The sequence below is a fragment of the Astatotilapia calliptera genome, chromosome 3 (assembly GCF_900246225.1).
Source record: "Astatotilapia calliptera chromosome 3, fAstCal1.2, whole genome shotgun sequence".
NCBI classification, from domain to species: domain Eukaryota; kingdom Metazoa; phylum Chordata; class Actinopteri; order Cichliformes; family Cichlidae; genus Astatotilapia; species Astatotilapia calliptera.
Window position 1 is genome coordinate 28,192,055 of NC_039304.1, and position 12,033 is coordinate 28,204,087.

The following is a 12,033-nucleotide window of genomic DNA, read 5'->3' on the forward strand; positions in this document are numbered from 1 at the left end:
GCCAAATGATTTCCTTTTAAGCACATTTGACATAAAACCGATTTACCAGTAGGCTGCCATTGTTATTTACTTCTCAATGCACTCTCGGTAACCTTTCCAGTTTGAACCAGAGCAACCCGAGAGAGCGAATGAAAATAGTCAACTGCACTTAGTTTAGATGAAGATGAAAACAATCCGTCACACGAGGACGAGAGAGTGAGGGAAAATTACTGGTGTCTATGCGGCTACTGCTTGCCAATGACAACGGCGACTGAGAAGGTTTGTTGTAAAGCACCAAAACGTTTTGAAGCCGTATGTCTTAATCCAGATGTTCTTTGGGCAGCCCTTGTTAGCCTCCATGACCAGTATCCAGTCTTTAAGTGATAACGTGATGAATCCTGTTTCTGGGCCCTAATTATTCTCATTTAATAAGAGTGTTGTGTTTTCAACATATTTTAATGCTTTGTATCTTGTTCGATTTAATCTCAACAAGCCCCTAATAACAGTCAGTGATCACTGTCGGCTTCTCACAGTTTTTATTACTGCTAATCATTTTAAAGCTCAGTTTTTAAACCCTTACGATGTAACTACACAATAGCTTGTCGCGCTAGCGATCACGTAGCACATCATTATATACCAGCTTGCCCAACTTCAGTAACCCTACAAACGTCGCTGCTTTTTACTTTCCTGCCATCATTTATGTTGGAAGTGATAGCAGAGCTGTACATTTTAATTTGTTTAATAAATCTCTCAGTCAGAACATGGTATATTATATTTAGATAGAAGCTAGCGAGCTAACTCCCTGCTAACTTCTAACTCCGTTAAATGTCATAAATTCCGTTTTCATGGATGCCTGGATGTTACACTTAATTAACAATCAAACTTAATTGTTACACCTGGCAGAGCAGCCACACTGACCAGTTTATTACAAATTAACAATTTTAGACAGTTTTAGAACTGTCAGCAATGCTGCAGCGATCATTTGACCTTTGCAGCGGAGTTTGGGCCCAGGCATGGCTAATAACATCAGACTCAAATACCGGATAGTGCGGGTCTACCAAGTCGTCACCAGGTCACTAATAGGCAAGTTAATTAATACGGTTGCTACACTATAAAAACAGTTTTTTGTTTTGTTTTTGTTTTTCAAGCCAAGAGGACACGGTTGGGTTTCGAGCCATACAGTATCTGAACTGAATTCTTGGCCAGCATTTATTGCAGATCTGTTTCTGACTGAATATTCCTGAGACCTTGACGTGTTTATCAGATTTGCCAACCAATTAATATTTTAAATTTGCAGACTTTTTTCATCTCTTAAAACCAGCTTGTTTCTTAAATTCCTTATTTCATGTTTCTTGATTTCACGAGACAGATTATTCATTGGAACAAACTCACTGAAAAAAATGTATTTTAGAATAAAACAATTATGAGATGGGAAACAAAATATATTTTTGGTTGGTAGGTTTAACTTGAGTAATCAGATGTGTATTTATGCATGAGAAAGTTAATGCTCGTTGGTGATGCAGTTTGTCTGTTTTTAATTGAAGAAAGAAAGGCTAATCTGCTGGGTTTTTTTAAGTGCTTCAGCAGTATCACTTCATCAATAAATCCCTGACCTGGTATGAGGCTCAGAGCTTCTGCAGATTAAAGTACACCGACTTAGCAACCATAAATAACATGGATGATGAAAACCAGCTGATCAACACACTGGACGTGACATCGTCATGGATTGGACTTTACAATGGACAGACCAACAGGTGGCTTTGGTCTGATGGCAGCGGTGTAACGAGCTTCACCCAGTGGACCCCTGGTGAACCAAACAACTATGGAGGGGTTGAGGCATGTGGACAGATGAATGATAACGGCCTCTGGAATGACGCTCCATGTGGATTTGCCATGGCTTATGTGTGTTATGAAAGTGAGTAAATGACACAGTGATCTTTAAAGCAAATGTAAACTGATGCAATTACATACAGTGATTAAGTTGAAATAAAACCTTCAGGATTTTGATGTGAATTATTTAATGGTGAAGATAAATATGAATTTATATTTCTTATATCTAAAACAAAGAAAGAAAAATCATTAGCTGGGTAGCACACAAAATGATAGCCCAGGTGTGATTCTTTTAAATGTGTGCATATATATGAATCAATACACAATTACAATGGTTTAAGGCATTTAGCCACACTTTGGCCCTCCTAAATGTAAATCTGGCTCTAAAAATCTTACCTGATTTCTACTTTTCTTGGAAGAAAAAAGATGTCTAACTTCCTTTTATTCCTCTCTCCTTGTATGTTTTTAGTTCAGCAGGATGGCAGCAAGAAGTATGTGGTTTACACACAGGGACAAACCTGGCCAAACAGTCAAGATCTGTGCAGGCAGAAACACACTGATCTGGCATGTGTGCTTACAGCACAGGAAAATTTAGCGATTGCTGCAGTTACAAACGAAGTGTGGTTCGGTCTGTTTAAAGATTCCTGGTACTGGTCAGATGGAACAAAGACCTCCTTTAGGTACTGGAAAAGAGGCGGAAGTTATAGTGGAAACTGTGTTTCTGTGGAAGGATCACAGACGGGACGCTGGGTACCAGCTGACTGTAACCAGAAAGCAACATTTATCTGTGAAGGCGGTAAGTTCCTGAAATACAAAAGCAATAAATCATTTCTTGGAAAAAGTGTGATGTCAAAACTCGGATAGAAAAATAATAATATTCATAATAAGGATCGCAATCAACACAACGCTCAGATGAACCAAAACAACTTTCTTCTTCCTTTCCTAGATGTAAGAGCATTCATCAAGACAGTCGAAATAATGGCTGAGATTATTTTTCTGTGTTTGTATTCTGCAGGTCTCAAGCTAAAGAAGATGGTCATAAAGATGAAGGTGCAGTCTGATGTGGATCTCACTGACTCTACTACTTCCAGCCTATTCCTACAGAAGGTACAAACATAGCTTCAAGGGTCCACCAGGTGAAACTGGTTATACTGCAAGAGTTCATAAAATTACAGTAAACAGAACATCAACCAAAAACTACCTACGGAAAAAAATAATACCAGTATGCAAAAAGTCTTGAGTAGAGTCAAAAATATAATAAGAGTAATATTTTCAGTGAAGCACTTTGTTATTTATGACATCATGAACTCATCCCTGAGGTCTCGCTGTCTAGCAAGACTGTCAATTCTATTTTTATACATAATACATTATGGTCTGTGTGCATTTGTTTTTGAAAGTAATAGAAACTAAATAAAAATATTTAAATTCAACACTTAAGTATCTCCTCAAAGTCCAACTGATGATTTAAAAATGGTTTAATTATTATAGTTATCTTAATGTTACACAGAGAGGTATGAAGCTGTGTGCTAAATTTGGAGAGTATGTCAAACAATTCTTTTCTTTGATTGTATTTTTCTTTTAGTTGGAAACAATCCTGAGAGATCAAGGGGTGACTGATGTCCAACTTAAATATAAACGTGTATTTCAACCTCAGTTGAAGACCACTGAGAACACGGGTACGAGAGGCCTCCGTACAGGGAGCATATATCATGCTAACCTTAATTCGAAACATACCAAACATTTTGTGAAAAGTAATTTAGTAAAAGAACAAACAAACAATCAGTGAAAAGGTTTTTTTCCTCTCTTTACAGGATGCTGAGAGCAGAAGTGCCAATGTCGTTTTACTGCAACATTAGTGGTTATAGTGGTTTGTAGAGCTGATGGATGGAAACAGATTATTTAAAGATTGTTGCGTTCCTCAGCAAATTTATTCACCCTATACTTGTGTAGTTCATAACAGCTGATGTAGATTCTAACCTAAGTTATTAAGTAAATTAAACTTTTACTTACTTTAAGAGTGTAATTAAAACAGTAGATCTTGTCCTCATTTTCCCCCCTAAGGTTTTGGTCATAATATTGTAACTATGGGTGGGAAAAAGAACCTATGCAATATGACATTAAATATTGTAATATTTGTAATAATAAAATCAAAGTGCTAATAATAGATGCAAATCACTTTCAAGCTTTGAAAACTTTGCATTACAGTGCTTTGGACATGGCATCTAAGTACTTTATTTTGAAAAGACTTTCAATTTTTAAAATACAATTGTGTGAAGAAAATTTTTTTCTGCTTCTTTCAGTCAGTAGAAAAAAAACCAAACATATTTATAGCTGCAACCAGACTGCTCCATTACTTTGTAGTGACTCTCGTGTTTTCATTTGGTCACCATATTGTTATACGATAGCCATCTCTCCTAATCTGTGTTTATGGAGGCATGTGTTCTGTCTACAATAAAATAACTCTCTGAATGTTGAACCTTCTTATCCAGTGTTTTTCTGTTGTATTTATTCCCCCATGCCTCACAGCACAGGTCTGAGAGAGATCATTTTTAAAACTAACAGTCTGAGATCACCTGGACAGGTAGAATCTCAGCCATGATAAAACCTTTCCAATAACTCTGGTAAGATGTTCTAGTCTATCCCAAAAAAACACAGTCATCCACAGTGGCTTCATGTGTCTGGCCCGTCGGTGTATGGGAGCTGAGTCTTCAGTCCTGCAGAGAATACATGCAGGAAGAGGTGGAACTTCATTTTTATGGGCACACAATCGGCCAATCACATGCAAAGACTGAGATCACACCATTATGTGAAAGAAGGGCAGACGTTCTGAAGACGGTGGTACAGGCCAGGTATGCAGAGAGACGGGGAGCCGCATTTAAATGCAAGCGTGTCAGAAAAAGTAACAAGTGAACACATAAAATGAGCAGCATCTGACTACATTTCACTGATGTTGGAGACTACAAAGCTGAATGCAGGATTTATAAAATTAGAAGATAATGTGATACGCATTTTTATTTTTTAGCCATTTTCCATTGTGGAGAATAAAAGGTTTCAAACTTTTCCAGGCTTTAAACCTCATACGTTCTCCCTATTAGCAGTGAATGCATAAAAACAAGGTTTTTATGAAAACACTGAATAAAAAATTTCTTCTTGAAAAAGACTAAATATACAGTTCAGTATTGAATATTACATAAAATAAACTATGTACAAAGTGTCTTTGAATGGCAGAGATGCAGAAATGTGTGCATGTAACACAGAGGTATTGCTCGTGTCTGAGCGCATAAATGAGTCACTGGCCTGAATGTGGCATGAAGCCATTTATAATTCTTACTCAATTTGATCTGCTGCTCACCACAAACAAGCAAGTAGAAAAAGTTTTTGGACTTTTATTTATATTTTCACAGCTTTTACACTTTTTCCTACTGATAAAAACCTCCCGTATGAGCATTCATACTACACAAAGTAATTATGAAATAAACAATTAACTTGTAGAACCAAAATGTTCCCGGTATTTGAGGCAAGAGGGAGTATGTTATGTTATGTGAAGGTGCAGCCAGAGCTCTGTTCTTGTTGTGTTTCTGGGGTGTAAAATAAAGGACTTCACATTTAACTTTAACTTGTGATCTACTCATAAAAAATCTGCCTAACATGTCTCTGCAGCAGCAGGAGACAATAAACATGTGACAGTATGTTGTGGTCAGATCTTGTTGCTTTGTCTGTGTAAAAGGAAGGAAGCAAAAACTTATAAAAAGTGTTTGTGGTCTTCACAGCTCTTTGGTATCTGCTGTGCTGCTGCTTCACTCGCTGTCTTTACAGAAAGTTGTAGAAGTTTTCAGACGTGTCACTGCTGGATGTGAGGATGGGAGCCACTTTGCTCTGTGAGCTGGGCCTATTCTGTGAGTACATCACTGACTCCTATTGTTTGATTCATACTGATCCATAAACATGTTTTAGTAAGAAGAACAGAGCATCAGTCGTTTGTACCATTTCAGGTCATGTGATCAGACGACTCTCATATTTTGTTACCAACATGGTTGTTTGTAGACTGGATTAGATTTTAGTGCACTGACTCAGATCAGAGTGGAGCTGGTTTAGTTTATCTAACAAAGGTTTGTTTAGTTTGATAATGTCTGAAGTCTCTGTCTTTATTGTAGCGCTCTGTACGCTCCTCTGCACTGGACACGCTCAAGGTGACTGAACAGTTTTCACTTTATTTTATTGACTTCTTTTTATTCATTTAGTAAAGATTCATCTTAGCCTACTGCATCAGTTTTAAGCACTTTCTGGTTTTGCTCATTTTTGCAACACATTTATAATTTTTATGAACATGTTGTTGCTTCTTGACTAAAGAAAATGTTTCAATGTTTCAGATTGTTAACTGTGTGGTTGTGTTGGATTCTAGATGCTGTGCTAACGATTGAACCCAGCTGGTCCAGTTTTTTCATTGGAGAGTTCATTGTCTTCAAATGTGACATGAATGAAGGAAAAGACACTGACTGGAAATATATAATCAAGAAGGATGGTCAAGAATTTATCAGCTACAGTGATTACAAAAACCACAGATTAAAATGTACAATTACAGGTCACAGTGTTGAATATCAGTGCTCTGGTCACAGGACGAGCAACAGTTATACAAAGAACAGTAATACTGTCTCTATAACTGTATTAGGTAAGTCCTCAGTGACCAACAGCATAAATTTATGATCCTGTACATTTAAATGTTGTCACATCAGAGGTAATGAGCAGACCCAAACTCTTCCAAATAAAGACAGTGAGTTTATTTACAGTGATAAATAGTGACAAAATAATATGCAAATCCCAGTGTTGTGCCAAAAAGTGGTTGTTTTTCAAGTATCTTTATAACTCTGTGTTATTGTGCTTACATTATAACCAATCCGGTCCTTTATGTCCACTTCGTCAGGCAGGACAATGGAAAAACAGTTATATTCTGTTTATTTAGAGATATACACCCTGCCTCTGTTACCATGTTGAGAAAGACAGCAAAAAATCAAAGAGCAGAAAATATGATGAAGAAGAATTTTGAAGATTTTCCTGCAAGTAGCAGGTTTTAGTCGAATTTCCCAGAGGAACCCACCCGAGGGATTAATAAAGTTCTATCTTATCTCTTATCTGTTTTATGACATTAACACATGCTTCTTTTTTTTTAATGTATGGATCTGTTTTTCTTTAATTTTTATAACAGCAGATAAACCCAGGGCCACACTGACAGCAGGAACAACAATCATATCAGTAGGGGGCAGTGTGACACTGACCTGCTCTGTGCAGAGCTCTGATGGATGGAAATATGAGTGGTTCAGACGAACCCAAAGAATCTCTGAACTTCAAATCAGAGATCAACAAAACAGAGATATCAGAGTATCTCAAGGAGGAATCTACAGCTGCAGAGGAACAAGAGGAAACCCAGCTTACTACACTGATAGAAGTGATGATGTCACCATTGAGAAAACCTGTGAGTTTAGTATGAAATATACATTCACTCATGATTATCAAATGATGCTAAGGTTCCTCTGTTGATTTCATGTTTCTATTTTTTATCTTAACTGTTAATATGTTTGAACAGTTTCCAATAAAGTTGTTGTAAAACAACAACCCAACTGGCCTCAGATATTCAGAGGTGAGACGATCACTCTGACATGTGAGGTGCAGGAAGGAGGTGAAACCACCGAGTGGGAATATAAATGGAGAGGACCCAGGACACTCAAAGTGTGGACACGCAATAATGATGTGACATTCAGAGTTTCTGAGTCCAGCAGTGGAGACTACATGTGTAAGAGTCGACGCAGAGATGACTCATATTCTTCAACAGAGTGGAGTGAAGCCTTCACATTGTCAGCATCAAGTAAGTCATGTTTGTTGTGTGAGCCCAGGATGAATTCAATGGTCTACAAAGGATGTTACATTGTTACATTGTGACAAAGAGCTGCAGCTGATAGTAGCTCATTGTTGGCAGTTTGTCACCACTTTGTCTCCTGAACTTTCAGCTGGTATAGGGACAGCAATGCTGACCTGCTGCTCCATAACCTGAGTACAATAATGATATAAATAATGATTAAAAAAAAAAGTTTTTTGTAAGTAGGGAGGCAGATTTGGTTTGTGTGTGTGCATGTGTGTGTATACATGTTTAGACATCTTTGTAAGGACAAAAAATTGGTATGCTACTATATTTGTGGGGACCAAGAGTCCATTGTGGGGACAAAATGCTCGTCCCTGCAAGTTTGAAGGTATTTCTAAGACTCAAAATGTGGTTTTAGTGTCAGGGTTACAATTAGGTTATGGTTAGGTTTAGGCTAAAGTTCAGGATTAGGCCTTCAATTTTTCAATTAGATGTCCTCACTAAGATATGACAATGAGTGTGTGTGTCTGTTCCTGTCTATCTATCATTGTGAGGACCGAAATCTGCATCCTACTATACATGTGAGGACCAACAGTCATTTGTGAGGACACACACCTGAAGGCTGAAAATGTGGTTTTAGTGTCAGGGTTACAATTAGGTTATGGTTAGGTTTAGGCTAAGGATCAAGGTTAGGCATTCATTTTTAATGGTTATGGTTAGGGTAAGGGGTTAGGGCAAACATTATGTCAATGAAGGTCCTCACTAAGACAGCTGAACGAGCGTGTGTTTGTGTGTCTTGTGTAAATGTTGATACTAAGGTAAAAAAAAGTGTAATGTGATCTGCAGGAAGTTACAGCGAGATGAGCAGGATTTTCTTTTCCTCTTACAGGAAGGCAAGTGTTGATTTCTTCTCATGATGCAGGACGAAGTTGTCTAGCCAAAGTAAACTGTTGCAGTCTGTAAATGAAAAAAGCATCAAAATGAAACTATGTAAAAGGCATTACAGCTATGTATTAGAGGAATGAGTGTGTGAGAGGCGATGACATCAGTGTTAACAGTTTGGGCCATTGCACTATGTTGCACATACTCACACTGTTACAATTTGGTAATTGGAGGAGGAAGACCAGAAGAAAAATGCAAAATGAAGGCACATAACATCAGGGTAGTGTAATCCTGGCCTGTGTGTGGTGTAATATCTATTTTATTTCTGTCTTTGTTTAAACTCAACAGCAGATCACCCAAAGGCCCAAATAACTATTGATGTGAGAGACATTCCAGTAGGGGGCAGTGTGACCCTTAGCTGCTCAGTGAACTCATCATCTGGATGGAAATTCTACTGGTACAGAGATGTAAACTCATCTGAACCTCTGACCACACAAGATGCTGTTCAGATGCAGATGCAGTTCCCTTCAGTAGGACAAATCAGTGTCTCACAGGAAGGACTCTACAGGTGCAGAGGAGGAAGAGGACACCCAGTCTACTACACAGAGTACAGTGATCCACTCATCATTGATGAAAATGGTGAGCTTTTCATCAGTGAGTGTCATAGAAAGACAAAATGTAGAAACGTTTTTTATTTTCAGTTTTATGCCTGGATCAGTAATTCACAGTTTTTGAGATATTGCAACACATTTGGCCTCAAATATGCAGACTAGTCAAGATAATAATCAGATGTGAGATCCTGGAGAAGACACTGAGTGGGAGTGTGAAGGGAGAAAGTTAGTGTCAGTTTTGCAAAGAACAAAAGGAAGCTGATATTTCACCCCTTTGTGCTTACACTGTGCTTATAAACACTAAACACTAAAATAGCAGCTTTAAAAATGCTTCTGTTCACAAGGACGATGGCATTTTACAGTAATATAATGCAGTGGATAAGGAGCGGGACTAGAACTAGATTCTGAATGTAACATAAAGATTGGCCTGAGTGATGTCAAACTGAAGTATTTCACTCAGGTGTGTTGAAGACTGTAGAGAACTTTTCATTCTGAGGAAAAGTTTCAAGATGGTAGCAGTTAATGTGCCTTTTTTTTTTTTTTACAACAGATATGCTCGATCCTGAACTTCATTTGTTGTTCTGATGATCTTTAGACTAATGTTCGTTTTCATGTTCCTCCTGTTCTTGTTGTATTGCTGCACAAAGTCAAATGGTGAGTTGTTTTTCTTCTGATATTAAATATTTTACTTTTTAAGTACAGTACTGTGCACAGGTCATGAGCCATCCCTCATTTCTTAATATTTTGCTAAGAAAATGGGAAACAGTTGCAGTAATCTACTGAAACATGTAAACATAAATGGAAATCTAGCAAATAAAATAAAAACAATGTGGATAAATAACAACTAAGAAGTCAGATGTTTTCCAAATGTTATTTCATGGTGGATCAAACTCTGACGGTCCTTTTCTGTTCATAATTCATCAATTTTAACAAGATCTCCAACAATGTCAAATTTGTATTCATCGTGTCATCAGAGCCATTCCCACTGATTTTCAGCCCAGTTCTTTTGACATTTGGTGGACCTCAGCCTTTTCTTTGTTTTTCTTCCTTAATTCTTCGCAGCCACCCTTCCACTGAGACCATTTCTGATGAGGCTTCATTGAACAGTAAAAGATTCAGCTGAAGGTTCAGATGCATCATCAGGTGCTGTGTCAGGTCTTTGCTGCATATAAAGAGATGAAGGGTGGCTGAAGACTTTTGCACCACACAGATGCAGCATGTGGCCCTAAAGTGGAAACAGCTATGTATAATAGATGACCATGTAAAAGCAAATGCCTTTTTAAAAGTTTCTAATAAAGGTTTTGCGGATGAGGGTCAGCCTGGATGAAAACCAGGCTGAGTTATGGACTCCTCTTGTCTTCACAGTTTGTTTTTCATCAAGTTTAAACTATTCTGATGCTTTTTGTAACACAGCTGTACTGATTACATCTGCTGCAGCTCTGACACTGTTGAATTAAACAAAGCCAAGTTAATAATATTTAATTTAAATGTGTTTAAGTTAGTATCACAGACATCAGGTGACCTGCAGGTGATCATTGTGTCTATGAGTCAGAGTTCGTGATACACTTTTATTAATTTAAAGTAGTTGTAGAAGCTTTGTGGTTATCATTAAAATCAATGTTAACATTTTTTTTTCAGGTTGACCGGAAGTTAATTATCCATCCTGGGATTCAGCTCAAAGTCATTAACAAAAAAACATGAGTACACAAAAAAAGTGATAATAAACATGAAAATAATAATTATGATCACTAATAATGACAGAGGCTGTTTATTAGGGACAAGAATCTTGAGAAGTCTTTGTTAATAGTCTTTCATTTATTGTCTTAATTTTCCTGTTTTTATTGTAAAGCACTTTGGTGTACCGCTGGTCTTTTAAACGTGCTATACAAATAAAGTTTGTGACAAAGTGGGTGAGAAGACCATTTGTCTATATTCTTAGTTAACATTCTTGCTTTGATTTAACCATATTTCACATGTAATCTGCAAGAGGCAAACATCTACTATCCCAGGTTTGTTTATGTTGTGCACTTTTACAGATTATATAATATCTTGGTTTAAATCAATTCCTACAAGTTTAAGTTAACATGTTCTTTATTTCAACTGTTAATTTGTATTGTTTAGAACTTGCCTTACCTACCTGTCTTCCAGAAACAAAAGGAGGAAATGTAGTTTTACTTCCTGCTTTATACCTTCTGGGTTCATCTGGGGTCACAGGAAGAGACCAAGTGCAGAAGGGGAAGAACTCTTATAATTTAATAAAGTTTATTTTACAGGGTTTATGAAGAAATAGATTTATTGTTGTAATATGTATTGATTACACCACAGAGTTCATGTTGCCAGTAAAGAGGAGTAGTAGAGGTTTGAATATAATCATGTTCATCTTACCTACCTACTGAATGGAATAGTCCAGAGGAGAAATTGTTTGGTTAAGTGGACTATTTAACCCTTTAAGACCTACCATAGAACCAAGTCCGCCAGAGCTTATATTATATTTTTACATGCTGTGGAGCCATTTTTGGGAGCATTTCAAGTTGCTATACATCAATACAACCATTATAGCCCAGATTTTAATAATATGTATTCATTAAGTGCATAGTAATTACATAAATTGCAAAAAAGTGCAATAAACTACAAAAAAATTGAAAATCGTTTTTGATTTTTTGACATATATTTGTAGTTAGAGAAATTTAAGAGTCTTATCCCTCAAAACTGTAAATACAAAAAAGTTGCACAAAATAGTTTCCCACCACAGGAAAATTATTTTGAGTGTCTTCATAGTTTTATTTTTGAAATTTTTATACACTGCAGGAAAAACGAAAATAAATATTATACTGCAAATTTGCAAAAAAGCAGCATATGCATCAAAATAAACTATTT

At 36.9% G+C, this 12,033-nt stretch overlaps 1 protein-coding gene and 1 long non-coding RNA gene across 2 annotated transcripts; both read left to right on the forward strand.

Moving 5' to 3' along the window:
- The first annotated feature begins 2,526 nt into the window (after positions 1 to 2,526).
- Positions 2,527 to 3,718, forward strand: LOC113019128 (uncharacterized). The gene is made up of 4 exons (XR_003271952.1): positions 2,527 to 2,605; positions 2,825 to 2,916; positions 3,392 to 3,485; positions 3,621 to 3,718. It is a non-coding gene; the product is annotated as an uncharacterized LOC113019128 (long non-coding RNA).
- Positions 3,719 to 7,114: 3,396 nt separating this feature from the next.
- LOC113013907 (uncharacterized) lies at positions 7,115 to 9,756 on the forward strand. The gene is made up of 4 exons (XM_026155142.1): positions 7,115 to 7,283; positions 7,391 to 7,669; positions 8,855 to 9,184; positions 9,707 to 9,756. Exons 1-4 carry the CDS (start codon positions 7,115 to 7,117, stop codon positions 9,739 to 9,741), a joined length of 813 nt encoding a protein of 270 aa, XP_026010927.1. The 3' UTR covers positions 9,742 to 9,756.
- Positions 9,757 to 12,033: the final 2,277 nt, after the last annotated feature.